The sequence below is a fragment of the Hippocampus comes genome, unplaced genomic scaffold (assembly GCF_001891065.2).
Source record: "Hippocampus comes isolate QL1 unplaced genomic scaffold, H_comes_QL1_v1.1 scaffold150, whole genome shotgun sequence".
NCBI classification, from domain to species: Eukaryota; Metazoa; Chordata; class Actinopteri; order Syngnathiformes; family Syngnathidae; genus Hippocampus; species Hippocampus comes.
In genome coordinates, this window is record NW_017805496.1 from 1,327,999 (window position 1) to 1,345,921 (window position 17,923).

The window sequence follows — 17,923 nt, forward strand, 5'->3', positions numbered from 1 at the left end:
ATATGGTAGTGAGGACTGCACAGAAAATAATTGTGCTTTCTCTTCCCCTGCTTTAAATTGCGTGCGTGACTTAATTACCAAACAGGAGTGACCTTCAATGACTCAAGTCATTGTGTTTCCAAAACATCCACTTGAGGTTATTTTAGGGCAGATGGTTTTAAATCGCTAGAGAAGACACACTTGTCATGAGGATGTACAAATGAGCATGTAAGCTTATGAAAAGTCAGTATTTTATTTTGTTGTCATATGAATGCAGCGAAAAAAGCCAAACGACCTGATATGGACGAGCGCCGGCCCACCTATCAAATGAGAAATTACGCAACCGAGTATTGTGAGCTGCCTATTTCGGGAAATGTGTCTGCAATGGAGCCATTCTGAATTTTGAAATAACAGCGGCAAATTCACATAAGACCCAAAACCCACAGATTCGAACCTCAAATTTCAGAACTGTGCGGCAGATGTGCCGACCTGTGCCGCCAAGAACCGTTCTCACTGCTACCACCGGTCATTATTCTAGGTTCTCAAGTTTTGCAGTCTGTAGTCTTGTCAATGCCGGCCCCTGTTCTCCTTACTCGAACCCAGTGAGTCGACCTTCCCAATGATTCTCAAGCTACTTAAAGAGAGAGTTCCCAACACCGTTATTTTCACACTCGCGCTAATCTGCGCAAGCAGACGCGACAGCATAGCGTTGACAGGCCGAGAAGAGTGCTGCGTTCCGCGAAAGGATCACGGCACGCACGCGAGTATTTATTACATCCCCAAGCCTACTGAGACAGCCTCTCGATGCAGACGAGAGGTGCCTGTATGCAGTCATGTCTCCCACCCCCTTGCTCATCTGCGGCCCGTGTTAATATGATTAGACTGGATTATGGTAATGTGTGAGGGGAGGAAGGAGGGCGGGGGGGTCTGGTGGGTGCGGGGCCATGCTTTGCCGCTCTTGTTTCGGGGAACAGCTAATTGGTCGGGCTGCTTTGATGTTGTGGTGACGAGAGGGGGGGGGTGGTTGGTGGGAAAAAAGGCTGGCAGAGGCGCCTTACAAGTCAAGCCTGTTTTATTTTTGGACTCCACGAGATATGTTGGCGAGAGGTGGGAAGGAAGGAAACCTGATGAAATCATGTGAGAAATGAGCTCTGAGGATTTTTATCTAGGCCTTATTGCTCTGCTCTGGTTGTGTTGTTGTTGCTGTCCCCCCCCCCCCGCCCCCAAAATGAATATCTCCAGAGGCAACGTGAAATGCAACATTGCAAGCACCATTGTGTCATCGAGTGAAACCTCCATAAATAAGGTGTAGAAAGGTCTTTTTTTTTTCCCCAGGAAAAAATGTCTCAAAATTTCAAACCAAATCTACGACGAAAGCACCTGTTAAATGCTAATAATATCGTGAATAATTTAAATCGGGTCAGAAAGCTGGCATTGAGCAAAACTAACTTTTGAACGCAAAGTGCTTTTTTTCCAAGTACGGCCCCGCCCTTCACAGTACAACGTGAATGGCATTTAGAAATCTCTCTTCTTCGAGACCAACATGACGCCAGCACAGCACGTCAGCGGACGCCATTATAAAGAAAGGGCGGTATTATATTATACATTGTATTATATATTATAAAGTCCAGACGGTATCATAAGTAAAAATCTGCAATTTTATTTGCATATAAAGGCAGCTAAATATATCACAATGAACCGAAAAGAGAGGACTAACATTTCCATACAATCAGAGAGAGCGAGAGGGGAAGAGAGCACGAAGAGAGCATTTACAGCAGCAAAGTCGAAACTACGATTGGCAACATTTTTCTTTTTTTGTGCTAGCAAGATTGCATTTACACACAGTGCAAAAATAGAAAGAAAACAAAACAATAAAACACACGCAAAAAAAAAAAAGATGACACTTGAAAGGACAACTTAAGCATGTTTAGGCAGGCGCGTTGCCGAGGATAAAAAGCACCTGATGGATTGCGATTTTGAAACTTGTACTTTTCCTCTCATCTAAAATGAACAAGATGGGGGGGGAACTATCAAAGAAGACCAACTAAGAAAATGTTTTTTCCCCTCGTTAAACACAACTTTTAGTACAGAAATTTTACAACATGAATATATATAATACTTTTTTTTTTTTTTAATACATAAACTTTCCGAATTAGAACAGGAGTCATTGAACAGGATGGAATATAAAGTAAACGTTTGGGTTGTAATTCAATTGCTTTCGGTCCCTGCGTGCGTTCGGTGTTGACTAGCGGGAGAGTTGGACAATAAATAAGGACTTTTTTTTCTTCTTTTTTTTTTCTTCTCTCTGATCTCACAGAGAGAAAGAGTGGAGCTCTAGCTGAGAACATTAAAGCTAGTTTAAGGCAGCGTCCCTGTCAGCCAATAAGAAAAGCGCAACTGACGAGAAAAACGGAAGAAAAATAAAAAAACTAAACACAAAATAGAGGATACAACAGTTAAACATAGATGGCATCCGTTGTCTGGCCAAGGCAAACCAAACAAAGAAATTGTACAAATTCACAAAGCATCGTTTATCTTACAAGATCTGACCAATATTTATCAAGAGCAAGATTGTTTAATCACAAAAGCCCCCAGCAAAGGAGAATAGCGGTGTCCTCCTTACCAAAATGGATTTTTCTCCCCGGGATTAAAAAGCAACAAGTTGCAGCTCTGAGATGAAACCTTAAGTCTGCAGGATGACATTGGGACAATTAAAAAAAAAAAAAAAAATTATAATTGGATTATAATTGATGAAAATAATAATGGAAGGTAAAGTCTTGATGTGAAATCTGCCAAACAAGTTGATTGTGGGTGGCAAATACAATCACCAAAAAAAAAAAAAAGGACACCGATATTCTCCTTTAAGTCAATCCCAATACATCTCCAAACATTCTCAACATCTTGGAGAGGAACAACAGTTTGCAAAGACACATTCTTTCCTTTTTTTTTTTTATATTGAAATATTTGTAGTAAAAAAACCAAACAAATAAACTGTTATTTCCAAATACCCCGCCAAATGCCCCCCCCCCACTTTGCTGAGGTCTCAGGAGCTGGAAGGGTTGGGCAGGTCGAACACGATGGGAGGGTTGGTGGGCTGGAAGCTGACGGTGCAAGTGGACGCGTTGATGAACGTTGTGTAACCGTCCGTCATGATGCCGTAGCCTGGAAAACGAAAACACAGCCAATGTCAAATGTCCTCATGGAATTTCCGGAATCAATATGAACCCTCTCAGGGACAGCAGCTACTTCAGTGGACATCTTGTCATGTAATCTGGGTTACAGGGTGCATGAAAGGGTTAAATCTGTCCCAGCGCACAACCGTTTCATGCCTCGCTACGGCGCACCTTTCTTCATGCTACGACTTTATGCAACAGCGTCCGGGAGTTGCCGCATGTTATGCGAGAAGCTAAACCGGCAGCAGCCTACCTTCATGTATGCCTCCAAAGGCGTGGAGTTTGGGTCGCACCCTTTTCTGCACCGTGTTGAGCAGCTCCACACAGCCAACCCTCTGCAGCTCCTTCGGAACCCAGTCTCGGAAACCTGCATACACGCGCCAATTTGGATTAATTGGTTATTCATATATGAAGGTCCTGATTTTGTCTGAAATTAAATGATTTGGCCAAATGAGAAGAATATAAAAAGGGCACGGCCAAAGCATACGAGGAGGAACGATTTTGATGTTGTTGAGAAACTTGCTTTTAAAGCTATGAAGAAGGCACTGCCGGACGCAAGTCTGTCGGGAAAACGTTGCCGTTTTCCTTACAAGTGATAATTTTATGTTGGTGATTGCGCAAGCTGCCATCCGTGCATACATGTTTTCAATAAAGTAATTTTTGCAACTTTCTGATATGGCATGGCAAGTTTTTTTTTTTGTGTTGATGATGTTTGAAAAAAAAAAAAACACGAGTGCAATAAGGATAAGCACAAAAATAACTGAGAAGTCACAAAACTGATTTTTGAGCTAAAATGGAGCGCACGAACGTTGCCTTCCATTTTGTGTCATGTACAGGGTGCCCTTAGTTTATGCTGGCTGAGGTTCCATTCCTATGATGACGACATAATCAAAATTTGTCCGCAAATTGAAACGCATCCCAGGCTATCATGAGTCAACGCTAATGCAGGAGTAAAGTCATCATGACAGTAAACGCTTTTATGAAAAACACTTGCAGGCCATGAATAGAAAACAATCAACTGAGAAAGACCAAAGACGGCAGTTTTCTTACCCTGATGCGCAAAACTAGTTGATCGGGGATCAACTTTGGGAATTTGCATGTTCGTACCATCGTCGAGTGAGGAACCCCCCCCCCCCATCCCACCCATGTCATTTCAATTTATGTTTTTGGTGTTCATCTTGTTTTCTTTCTGCGGTTATTCAAACCCCATTTTAATGACTTCTGTATGCCATTAAATGATTTAGAGCATGGATGTTTCTATTTCGTTAGTGAGCCTCGCCCAAAATCGGACCCAGTTGCTTGCTTGTGGCATCTGTCACAGTGGTACAAAATGGAGTTTCCACGCAATCAACCCCAGAGGCGGCGGCTGCCGCAGCCTCTCCATAGGCGAGGGGGGAGGAAATCACTCAATAAAACCAGATGGAGAACACAAGAAAAAAAAAAAAAAAAGGATGGGGGGCGGGGGCTAAACACCCAGAGAGAAAACACAATCAGTCTGCGGTGATAAAATCAACAATGCATGTTTGTTCCTTTCATAAAGTCAACACAAATATTGAATCATGAAGTGTGTTCAGGGTTCACTGCTCTGCTACTGTTTCCCCAGCTGCGGCGCCTTCGCTTTACATCCACGCAATGAGGTACAAACCCATTACATACGGTGTTTTGTGTGTGTGTGTGTGTGTGTGTGGGGGGGGGGCTCTGATTGGTTAATTGGACTCACCCAGCGGAGGGCCGTGGGTCATCAGGATGTCGATGCCTTCTGGAACGAGGTTCCATTTATCCAGCAGAGACTGACCCCGCGGCAGATTGAAGCCCCAGCCGTTGAACCACGGAGACCTGCAAAGAGGCGCACGGAGAGCGTCGGCATCAATATCACGACAGCAAACACCGGAGTCATTGTCGATTCATCGTTACATGCCGGCAAATACGTGGAAATGCGTCAGAGACACGATAAGAAGCAAATTAATGTTGATGATGTTTCGGGCAGACTGAATAGGGAGCGCGCTTCCATCCCACAAGGCGCTGACAATTCAAGGGCACGTTCCCAAAATAAAAGAGGGAATATCTAAACAGTCGGGAGCGCTTGTCAAGCGTCAACATCACATCCTCACCAGGCCCTCAGCAACCCGCTTTCGGATTGATTGACAGCAGCCGGGCCACCTCCGGCGGCTTGGATCAGAGTGTGCGAGCTCCGGGGTGACAAGCTGTGTCTTCCCTGGCAGACACAAAGAGAGCCTCCGTGTGGCTGAGTGAGAATGCGGGATGGATGGAAAATGGTGAACTCATCCAACGTGTGCAGCGGTTCGACGAACGTTGCGGGAGGACAGAGAAACACTGAGTAGATGGGGCTTGATAAATTGAGCCTTCATTTATCACAATAGTGGGAATGGCAGGAGAGGGCTGACAAGAAGGCTAAGGAAGATAGATGATCATCATGCAATACTACGGGTGGGGAAAAAACTGCATCAAAGCAACAAACCAGAAGTGGATATTTGCTGAGGATGTCATGATTTGGACTCTACTATTCTTTGACTTGTCTGGGACAGCCACTTAAAAACGCCGCTGTGTTTAGTCGGGCTGAAACGGGTCCACCAGCGATTCGTGTACCTGAGGTATTTTTTTCCTGCCTCAAGTACCCTCTAATTAATGTGTACACTGTCAAGAAGAAGTCAAGCTCACCGCAGCAAGAATTGTTCTTGCTAGGCATCACGCCGCCAAGGCGGTAAGTTGGCCAACTTCAAAATAAACTTTACTCCTGACTAAATAATACATGGATATGAATGCCTTGGTATGTTTCAATTTTGAAGTTCTTCCCGGCGGCGTAATGGCTGACTTGACACATCCTCCAGATTGTGCTTGGAGCATTTATTGCCACCACAAACCAGTGCTACCAATGACAACAACTCAACGTTGCCCTGAAATAATTTTCAATTGCCAATTAAGGGTGCTACGAAAAAGACTTAATTACGTTGACATTGTATTGTACGGCGCCTGCTGCCTGTGTTAAGCGCTGGCCGCGCTAGCAGTGCTGAAGTTCATCCATCCATTATCTGAGCTGCTTCTCCTCATGAGGGTCGCGAGCTTAAGAGCTAAATGGCTCTGCACACTTTGATGCTAACAGCCAGACACAGTGGCCGTTCCTACTTATCACTTTTTAACAAACCAGGCATACATAAGTGTAAAAAACGTATCCATTATACTAATTGTGTTTACTTTTTTCTGTTTTTCATAAATGTGTTTTTTAATGTCTTGAATTTGTAAAAAAAAAAAAAAAAAAAAATTTAAAAATCATATTTTTATTTTTCACTTATGAAGGTTTCGGTGAATGTGCATATGAACTGGTTGGGTTCCGTACCGCTAACAAGGTTAAGAACCACTGATTTAATAGCTGCAGCCCTGATACATAGCTTAAGCACAAGGGGAAACGAGGGCTTCGACAGCATCAATAAGTTCAGTGACAAAGAAGGATGGGTCGCATGATCAATAATTACTGCAGCACTGGGAGGGTCCAAGCAGACAAACTCGAAAAGATTATAAAACGTGACAGCGGTATCGCGATGCAGCTCCGAAATTCAAAAGAACGTCCTAAATTATTTAGACGTCTTCGAGGTGGTTAAGAAAGGAGTGTGTCACAGCTCTGGCAAGGAAGAAGCGTGCGTGCGCTGCGAGACAAAAGGCAGCTGGGAAGCCCACGCTTCCAGTGGCTCGCTCGGTGGAGAGCCGAGCAACGAGGTTAAAAATTAAACGCGAGGAGCAAGGGGAGCGGAGGCCACAGACTCCACTGATTAATTAGAACTAATCACACAAATCAGAGCTAATGGAAGTCTAATGGATTACTGGGAGGACTAAGCGCTTCTGTGAGGGGAAATAGGGCGGCCGCTGCTGCGGCGGGAAGAATCTTGGAAAGCCGTGAATCAGAGCTAAGCTGGCGTGCTCGCTTGGCTACACACACCAGACACCAGCGGAACATTAGTCTGAGTAATAGCAACAAGGGCAAACTTTGAAAAATGGCGAAAGGCATGTTTTTGCACTCCCTATTATGAAAAAAAAAAGAAGAAAAAACACACACAAGGAGAATGATTTTGGTCTTGCGCGTGCTCGGTGCTGTATAAAGGCATTCATGTGGGAGATGAAACATAAAACCCTGACATGAGCCGTGGATCCGGGGCTGAGCCAAAGGTCCTGACTGAATGCAGAGCAGGGTGCCGCAGCCGCCGCCACAATGGCCCCGTTGTCAGACGTCCGCATGTGAAATGTATCTTCCCTGCAAGTGCGTTTGTGAAACCCCCACACCAAGATTAATGACATCACAGTCAGTTAAAGGGGGAGATGGCTCCTCGAGCAGCATGGACACAGCCTGTTTCATATATCCGCTGCGGTCGGCGTGTGTGTGTGTGTGTGTGTGTGTGTGTGTGTGTGTGTGTGTGTGTGAGAATTTCATAAAAAAAATGAAAAGACTGTTCATAATTATATGTCAAAGAGTGAGAATTTTTAGAGCTGTGCCATGTCTTATTGACACATGCCATCTGGAGCTTGTTGCCGTGGAAACAAAGCAGAAGCGTCTGTAGGCACAGTGTGATTTAAAATTACCCCCCCCCCCCTTCCTCCCTCCAAAAAAGTCAAAGTAACAGACAAATAAAGGAAGGGCTTCTAAAACCGAAATAGTAGTATTTGGCTCCGACACACAAAAAGCATCGCAAGCACAAAGGCTGGTAACCGTGGTAACAGGCACATTTAATGATCCCCCGGGGAATCAAAACGTTGGAAATGGGTTAACAATCAGCCTGCAGCGGAGGTGATGCAGACAGAAGCAATTTAGCCCTCGTGCGCAGAACGCCAATATTCAATTAAGCTGTTGGACATCATTAGGACGCCGTCGCTCTCTCGGGGCACGACTCTGCTGTTAACCTCTTTCTGGGTCCCGAGGCAGGCAACAAGAGCTCCCGACGTTTGGCATTGTTTTATCAAAATGAGGCGGCGAGGCCACGATGAATTGTAATTGAAAACCATCATAACAACGGCAATAATCATTAGAAAAAAAAAAAAAAGCCCAGGTGCTCCCAAAAGGACCTGCACTCTTTTCGCTCCCATTCGTGTTGAAAGCAGCTGGGGATCGACCCTGAAAGTCTCGCTGGTGTGTATGCTTGTGCCTACGACGATGAGGCTAATCAACAATTTCGTGTTGACTGTTTGATGTGACATCATAAAAGTTGGAGCAGGTTAAGAATTTAAAAATCAAGTTAATTGCTACACGAGAGGTCATATAATTGAGCTTGCGAGATCTAGCCGCTAGCGTTAGCGGGTCAAAGAAAACACGTTCAAACATCTGGCGTCATGCTTAATGGCAGAATGAGGTTTGATTTTTTTTTTTTGGTGTTGCTTTTGAGGTGTCGTATTATCCCAAATTTTGGTCAGTTTCTTCATTTGAATTTCTACTATCAGAGTATGTAGAGGACGAAATCACAGAAGACTAATGCCTCTGAACCTTGCAGAGCAAAGGCAAAAGAACCCGTCGTGGACATCACACCTCTGCTTTTCTTGACTGGAGCACAGCCATGGTGCGTCCACAATTCCATTGACGATCGCGCTCACGGACCACCACGGAAGTCTGAGCATTCGTACCCTCAACCTGTATACCAAAACCTGTCTACTGGGTGGGAAAAAAAAAAAAAAAAAAAACTGTACGCTGACCAGTCTCAAACCCAGGCACAAAAGGGAATCCATGAACATTTCTCTTTTGGTTTCGCTTCTCTCTCGCACATTGTCTCTGTTTCTCACATACTTGCGGGTGACGAAACCTGAGTGTGTGCGTGTGCTTGGGTCAAAAGGCAAAGAAGATCAAAACAACTGTCAGTCACACTCTGATCCACCACCTTTAAAAGCTCGAGCACCATCGGCGACCGCCGTGGTGCTGGACAAAGGGTGCCACAAAAAAGCTGCACTGTGACCAGATAACAAGGGAGCTGCGACTAGTGCGACTGTGCACACGTGTGTGTGTGTGTGTGTGTGTGTGTGTGTGTGTGTGTGTGTGTGTGTGTGTGTGTGTGTGCGTGTAGGACCAGTGATCCATCGTGTCGGCCCTCTTGAGTTGGTGAGGCCCTAAGGTCAGAGAAGGGTGGGGTCTAATTGATCAACCTGTCAGAACCAATGAGGAGGACCATGTTAATGGGACTTTTATAAGTCTCCTGGGGTGCACGAGCTGACACTCACTTGTATGAGTATGTGCAGAGCCGTCTGATGTGTGTGTGTGTGTGTGTGTGTGTGTGTGTGTGTGTGTGTTTGTGTGTGTGTGGGTGTATTCCCAGAGCCCAGGTCGCCTTATTAAAAGGAGCCAAATGGAAGCTTTTGACAAATGGCCTCTCAGCATCAAGGCCACCTTTGCAAACTTTGGGGACAAGGTGGAAAGTGAAGTCAGAGGGGTGAAAGGGGTTGTGTGTACAATGTGTGTTTGTATGTGTGTGTGTGTGTGTGTGTGTGTGTGTGTGTGCACTTTGTCCCAGCACTAATAACCTGTGCCTAGTGACTGATGGAGTGTGGAAAGGATTAATCTTGCCGCAGCCACGGGTTGGCCCACCAGACTCAGCCCCACTTAGGAAAAGGCTAGGAGCACAGGGGCATGTTGGCGCACACACGTGCACGCACGGATACACAAGCACTCTCCCCGGGATTTGTCTCCGTGCAGAGATGCGGCCGGCTGCAGTTTGACCTGCAGAGCAGCGACGTAAAACAAGCGCCGTCTGAGCCAGCAGATGCTTGGTAGCAAACACAGCTGCTCTCACTGACCTGGCAGCTTCCAGCTATTCACAGCGCACAGGTCTGCCGTTCTGTGTGTGCGCGCGCGCGTGTCGCTATGTCGGAGAGAACGAGAGTGTTACGTGTCCAATGATGCGGTCGGGAATTGTTCGGATGCACACAAAGGACGACGGGCATTTCCAGCACGTCATAGCCATTCATGACTTCAGAAAGTGAAGCTGCTTTGGTGGATGACTGACCCAGAATCGACACCAAGGGTGTGATTGAGTTAAAGTTTGTGTGTGCAAATATGATTGCGTCAGCAAAGAAATGCGGAAGCTGATCGGGATGCAATCATATCACAATCGCACAGTACAATATCTTCACGGTATTAAAAGGGCTGATGTGGTATTATTGCAGTGTTCGAAAAAAAAAAATGGGGTGGGGGACTGGGGGAATGCCAAAGTGATTAAAATTGAATACCGGGAATATTAACCTTTAAAAAAAGGTCAATACAACAATGAAAAAGTCAAATAAACACACTGGTCAATATACTGAAGAGATTATCGTACTTTCCGGACAATGAGCGGCTAATTTTTTTTCACAGGCTTTGAACCCTGCGGCTTGAAATGTCATCACCCGGTTCATTAATGAATTTTTACTGAGGAGCCTCATGGCGCCAATAGAATTAGAGAGAGGCTCCGCCCTCACATTGAATATTCATATCAGAGAGGCTCAGTGGGAGACGTGGATGACAAACCTCAGCATCAACTCTGCATTTCCTTGCGTCTGGGTCATTTCAGCGCACTTGAAAGCAATGTTCCGCCAAACGGGGATATATTGGACATGCAATTGGCAAGCAGGCGGGACAAGTTTAATCGAACAAAACGATATGCCGGCTTCTCCCAAATCATCCCAGCGATTGATTCATTTTCTGTAACTCGGTATTCGCATTGTTTTTTGTCTACGAGCACTTGACGGTTCCATCACTTCAAACTTCATTTGTGCTCGCTTGTCTTCCAAACATTCCATGATCTGCCATTTTTACACCTGCTGCCAATTGCGCTACATGGTCAAATCAAGCCTTAAAACGGAGAACAAAGTAATCATCTTTGTTTCACCCCTTGATGCATGAGAAAATGGCGCCTGGTAAACTTTGTAGTAAAACCTTAAAATCACAGTTTGTTCTGTTCTTGCCTCCTTGGCTATTATTGCAAGTTACTGATCGAAAAAATTGCATTTTAAATTATTACCCAGCTCTTGTAAATCTGACAACTCCGCCATCTGGCTAATTTGAAGCATTTACTTGCATCTTTCGATTGTTAAGAAGACGGCCATCAATCTCTGATGAAGTCTGATTTGTCGTGATTTTGTCAGGCAATGTAACAATGAGCTGGTAAAGTTAATGGGATGCCATTAAAACACAATTTCCTCCTCACTGTGTTGATTGACAACAACAACATTAAAAAAAAAAAATTATAATATGTGACTGCAGTGAGACGCACTACACGGTGAATTGTGCCGCAATCAAGCGAGCGAGGAGCAGCGATAACAGAAAGCAGCGCGGTCATAAAATATCGATGAAAGCAACGGCGTGTTCAGCAGAGGACTCGGTGTTGGTCCAAAACTATTTCAGTGGAATACTGTTGTGTCTGGTGGCTTGTGAAGCGAGTGAGATCTAATAAAACCTGTGCGTGTGGAGCACAAAGCTGCCACGTTCCTGGTGTGCGTCTGCTGGCGAATGTCGCATGTGGAGCTCAGGAAGCGGCAGTGAGGGATTGTGGGAACACGGACGTGAACATGGAAGTCCGGGCGGCTGGGCAGGTCTACGGAAACTAGAAACCAGAAGAATAAAAAGAAGAGGAATCTGGGTCCTATTCACGGAGCCCGTATGGAGGGGGGCTAGGTGGGGGTGCAGGGGCAGAGACCTATTCAACCCGCCTTGAGACACAGGACCATGGGTCCCATTACCCTTCTCCAGCCCCGACCTCCGTGAACTTGATCCAGGAGAACAATGCGGAACAGGGGAGGGGTGGCGGGGGGCAAGCGGAGTGAAGGGAGGCAGTGAGGATAATATATCTGGGAAATGAGGGAGCTGGGAAATTCGCTGACAAAAACTGACAGGCCACGTTTCATGGCCAGCTTGCCTCGAAGGACCACGCTGAAGCCTTTTCCTCAGAGCTATTTCTTTCTTTTTTTTTTTTTTTAAATGATGGCATGCATGGGACTTAAAACGGTGCCCATTTGCTGCAGACATATATTTGTTTGAAAGCTTCTAATAATATGAATTCAAATTACCCGGAAGCCGGTCTACATGATTTACATGCCTACTCGACCCAGACGGACGCCGGGGGGGGGGGGGGGGGGGGGCCACCAACGTATCTAATTATTCTACGTTGACCTTCAATTGTAACTTCCAATTAATTGTATCAACAAAACATACACTTTGTTCCACTCAATGACACTTTTTTTTCTTCATTAAATTCCATAATCCATGCGTGTGATCAAAGACAGACAACAGGTTGAGATAAAAAAAAAAAATAATAATAATACCTATAACTTTGATGACCCCAATCAATCCACATCAGTAACACCCTTCGACTGGACTTATTTGTTTATGCTTCCCTCTTAGCAGGTTTCCAACCAGTGAAACAAAGAATCAATTGAACTTCACTGCTTGTGGAGACTTTCAGTGCGCCAAACAAAGCTCATCCATGAAGGTCATGACGACAGATGCAATCATGCACTTGTTAGTTCTCATATTAGAAAGCAACGTTTGAAGCCTGACCTTGCTCACAGTCAGTCACGGCTACAAAAGCTTGTGTAGGACTAGGTACTGAAGACGGTACTTTTTTTTTTTTGTGTATGGACCAATTTGGGTTGGTGCTAACAAGCACCAAATGACAGTGTGCAGTCAAACTGCTGGGTTTTGGCTCAGAAGCACGTCTTTCAAAGTTGTAACTTTGCGTGAGGAGAAAAGTTGCCGATTTCCGATGCCGCACTTGAATGCAGCAGTGTACGCACACTAGCGACGTTACATTTCCAGATTTTGAACCAAATGAGATTTGTCAGCCACCACACCAAATATCGAAAACTTTTCTGTCAAGGACAAATGAAGCTACAGTGTTTGTTCCCCCCCTCTCTGTATTGTGCGTTACTTTTCTCCTGAGAAAGAAAGGGAACGGAAGCTGCAGTTTTTAACCGAGACCTGTCAAAGCGCTGTGAGAGCACAACCCGCCTTGTACCAGCATAACAGGCTGACAGTCTTTGCTGTAGAGGTCAAAGAGCGACGGTGTGGGGAGCGGAGGGGGGGTGTTAACGGCAACAGGAAGGGCCGGCGGGTCAAAGTAGTGCAGATACTTGCCACTCTGTGCAGCTATTGTCTTGACCTCACAACGAGTGGATGTTAGCGAGGGCACTGAGACGCAGCGGCAACAATAGGCACAGGAAAGCACACAAAATGGTATTGTTGGTCTCCAGGGTTTGTGTACGACAAGCTGGAGCGCAGATTACACACAGCAAAATGTCGCGTGGTAACACAAACGCACATATCACAAGGATTAACGTCCTTATAGCTTCATGAATTAAATGGATTGCGCCACGCAATGCACTCTGGGAACGGAGTGGCTAGATCCTATGACAAGCCTGCGCAGGGTTCTGTTCATTTGCTTCACAAAAACAAACAAAAAAAAACCAAACAAACAAACAAACAAACAAGGATGTATGGTCTGTATTGATAATGCAAGTGCTGACAAAAAGTCAGCCTTATGAAAAGCGTTTGAGAACTGAGCAAGCCATGGTTTACTGCATTAGCTTTGGCTTCTATGTGAACGAGGGTCACTGCTAGCAGAGGACTAGCATTAGCATCACTCTTCGTTGCGCTCTGCTCAAACCTCTGATGGCCGCAAAGAGTTTCAGAATGGGCGGCGCTAGTTGTCTGGCCTTGTTATTATACTTACACTTTTCATTTCATTCCATTTGGTAATTGGCCATCATGTAACTAGAATACAAGACTATAAGTAGACCCGATTAGTGTTTAATCCATGTAGGAAATTTACAAAAAGTTGCTTTTACTTGGAGAAAATAACAATCCACATTTCCTCCTATTTTCTGACATGTTACGGACAACTTCGCCAAACCCATCTATGGCCGCTCGATTGCGTTGCTTCCAGTTTGGGTCAGTAGACAGGGAAGCATAAGCAATTCGATGCAACCTTGGGCTACGAAAACGACCTTTTTCATCAACACAGCTCGCCCCAGGAGCGTTAACAGGATGGACGTAACTCACTAATTCGCTTTTCTGTGCAGTCAAATGTTTGTTTGATTGTTTTACACTGGAGTGAACCACAAGAGTCATTCGTGAACTTCATCATCATAATTGTTGACTTGTACATACAGGCACTGTAGATTCTATCCGCGTGGTTAGCTGGAAGACGTTTACCGTATTCCATTTTTAAGGGTACTGCAGTGACTGAAGTTGTTTGCGGTAGCATTTGAAATATACAACTGACCAATGCACACTCGGATGTGACTACCATCCATGCTGGGGGTCCAAATCTAAGCAAACTGAGATAAGCAATGTCTTGTGCTTGCCACAGAGAGCCGCGGAGGGGCTGGCAGGAAGGAAGGGAAGTGAAGTGCAGCAGGATGATGCTCATGGTATCACAACTGAGCAGATAGCCGGAAGTAGAGCGTCCCTGTGCTGATGAAGTTCTTGTTGCTGCTGTGATTGATAGCTCACGACACACGATCCACATCTACCTTTTTGGCCACACAACGTGAAGGGAAGTTGGGGGAGTAGCTCTTCCGTTTGCGGCACGTCTGCAACCCGGTTAGCATGTTAGCATAGTTGCTCGCATGCGCAGTGTTTGTCAAAATGAACCGTACAAAAGGACAATTGATGGGCATATCTTCATTGAAAATAAAAAAGAAACCATTTTCAATTAAAAAAAAAATCTGAATAAAGAAGTAACATGAATCATTCTTGACAAAAATGTAAACTAGTGATCCAGATGCTTTTAAGTCAGCCAAAAAAAAAAAAAAAAAACAGCTTTGCAATTCTGATTGACCATATTTGCATCTAAAAAGTTAATGTTCTCCACCTTTCACAGCGCGACATCAAATTCCCTTCTCTGGTAAAAAAAAAAAAAAAAAAAAAAAAAAAAAAATAAACCTCTACGCCTGTGCTCAGCCTTGTTGTCATTGAATGCATTACTTATTTATCTCAGGCTTTCACTTGTGCATAAAAAACAATGGTGCCAGCTCTCGGTTGGTAACTTTTCACACCAGCATTAAAGAGAATTATGCCCCTATACAGTGAGATGCCGCTTAACATCAAACCTATGTTTCAGCACAGAAAAAAAAAAAAAAAAAAAACAAACAAAGGTTTATGCAAGACCACCACACCTCAGGCCACAACAGGCAGGGACACGGGGCTTCCTCTGCTGTTCAAATATTTATCCACTCGAAGCAGGAGAGGCCCACGTGGGGCATAAAACAAGATGGCGTCGTGTCAAGCCCAGGATTTGCCAACGCACATCGCGACCAAACAGATGGACACATAAACACTGCTCCTCCTCGAACCACATATTGATAGCGGAGAAGCCCACTGCCGATTAGCAAGAGTTTTTAGCGTCTTCTCGCCGGACCGAGTCGCGAGCCTGAGGTCGGGTTCCGGGTGAGAGCTGGGACTCATTGCCATGTACTCATCCGGCTGCTTTCGGAGCCGTCTTGGGCTCACGTCCAGAGGATTGTGATTGCATTTTATCACCTGGGGCAGCCTGCCCATGCCATGTATCCGTTCTCATGTTGAAGACATCTGGCTAGCTCTGGGCTACTGTAGTTTCGTTTACTCCCTGCTCCCCACAGTGCTCCGTCCCTTTGATTAAGCCGGCATTGCTCATAATCACAACCAGAGCTCTCCTTCCAAACCCAAATACCTGCGTTCCAAATGCAGAGCTGGGGGGGGGGGGGCTGTAGCTAAAATATGAGAGTAGGAGAAATCATTTCAAAGGTCAGGAGGGAGAAACGGAAATCTCTGCCAGATTTTTCACCTCCACACACTCAGCCAAACAGGTAAGGGGAAATGGGGAATGGACTTGTTTGACGATCTCAATAACATGCACATCAAAGTGGAAGGTTCCCGAACTTTATGGAGCAAAGTCCGCAAGGGCGGCACGGCGGTCGACTGGTTGGCAAGTCCGCCTTCCAGTGCAGAGGCACAGGGTTTGATTCCGACTCCGGCCTTCCTGTGTGGAGTTTGCATGTTCTCCCCGTGCCTGCGTGGGTGTTCTCCGGGTACTCCGGTTTCCTCCCACTTTGCAAAAACATGCATGGCAGTTTGAGGGAACACTTGAAATCATGGTGTCAAACTCAAGGCCCGGGGGCCAGATCTGGCCCGCCACGTCATTTGACGTGGCCCGCGAAAGCAAATCAAACATTTCGGCTTCTATAATACTTACTAAAATCTGTACCAAAATTCCAAATTCTCGTACGTAATATATAAGAGAGTTTTCTTGTTTCCAAAACCCTCATGACAGCAACTTAAACTATCGTTGAATAAATCATTATTCTTGACTTCTTCATATGGTTTCACAGTCATGCTCGGATAGCCTTCAACATGCCCGCGATCCTCGTGAGGAGAAGTGGATTAGATTAGTGGATGGACTGCATTGTTTTTAGTAAGTCGAGCATTTCTTAGAACGTCAAAACCGTTGCCATTTCACGCACTCTGACTGACACTGCCAGAGAGCTTCAATTTATTGTTTTAACGGTCTTTGTTTTTAAATGTCAGCTTCTTACTTGATGTAGAGCACTTTGTAAGCTGCTGCTGTTGTTTTCAAGTGCTCTATAAATAAAGTTGAGTGGTGAATCGTTTAAAGTACGTTTATTGGTGTGTGATTGGGGGTTGTAGATGTGCACGGCGGTGGAGTCTACTGAGATATTTTTGATTGCTTTCAAAGTACTTTCATTAGCCAGTTGAACAGGGCAAACGGTAGCAACTTTCATTGAAGTGGTACAGCGCTACACCATTGGAATGATCAAAGTAAATAAATCAGCCATGACACTCCTCTGGACGTGTCCAAGTTTCACATTTAGGAGTTCATTCCTCAAAATCTCAAGCACCACATGAATAAACGATACATTATTCAGGCGGATAACCGGCATGCTCATTGGCAGTGAAGCTGTCCGTATCCTTTTCGTGAGCGCGCGTTTTCGGTTAACGGGCGGCAAGCCATTAATTGTGCAGGTACACAAAGAAGCGTGACCCGATTACAAAGAGCCGCAGAGGTGGTGCTTACCTTACGTTTTACAGGCTTACGGGCAAAAAGAGACTTAAGTGAGTGTGTTTACACAGTGGCATCTCTGAACTCGTATTAATGATAGAGCCACTTAGCATTCAGAGGCATTGGTCTCAGCCACGCTGTTTGTTTCACAGGTCATTAAATTTATGCCGCAGCCCTAATGTTCATTACAGCAGCAAGCTGGCCAGGAGTCTGTAACACTCGCTCACTGTCTTGAATCCCCCACTGCATTCCCCCTGCTGGCTTTTCTTTTCGTGTCTCCCTTAGCCTCCCTCTCGCATGTCTCAGTACATTTGCCTGACAATAATTATTTCCTATTTTAATTAAAAGAATTGCCGCAGCAGTTCCAGGTCTGCGGCACGCTTTTAATTCGCGCGGCGCACGGGCACCAGTGTTATTTTTCATCCGATTCCTGGACAGATGGTGACGTGCGGAAGATTGCTGAGACATTTAAGTAAGAGTGCACATTTGAAGAGTATTGTTCTTCGGAATGCAGATGGTGCCAAACGTGCTTCTGTGGCGCCTTGTGCGATGTTAATTGGAAAGACTTGAAAGCTTTTCGGGCGTAACTCCACCCCCGTTTTGAACAAACAACGTCGCCAGTGGTACAAAGTGAAGAAATGAAACAAAATAAATAAAAGATAAAAGAAATGGCTCAAACACTCAATCGGGCGTGACATGAAAATAAAATGGCAATAAATGGCGCAACGTTTGCTGCTGAAATGACCAAACAAC

The 17,923-nt window shown here is 45.2% G+C and overlaps 1 protein-coding gene across 2 annotated transcripts in view; it reads right to left on the reverse strand.

The window, feature by feature from the left end:
• Nucleotides 1-1,618: 1,618 nt before the first annotated feature.
• The window catches only part of mpped2a (metallophosphoesterase domain containing 2a), a 47,503-nt gene continuing 31,198 nt past the window's right edge, over nt 1,619-17,923 (reverse strand). For both annotated transcript variants that reach the window (XM_019876414.1, XM_019876415.1), the window contains exons 5-7: nt 4,873-4,988; nt 3,406-3,519; nt 1,619-3,141 (exon numbers count right to left, since the gene is read on the reverse strand). In XM_019876414.1, the coding sequence (XP_019731973.1) occupies nt 3,023-3,141; nt 3,406-3,519; nt 4,873-4,988 (349 nt within the window). In that variant the 3' untranslated portion in view covers nt 1,619-3,022. The remainder of the gene's footprint in view (nt 3,142-3,405; nt 3,520-4,872; nt 4,989-17,923) is intronic.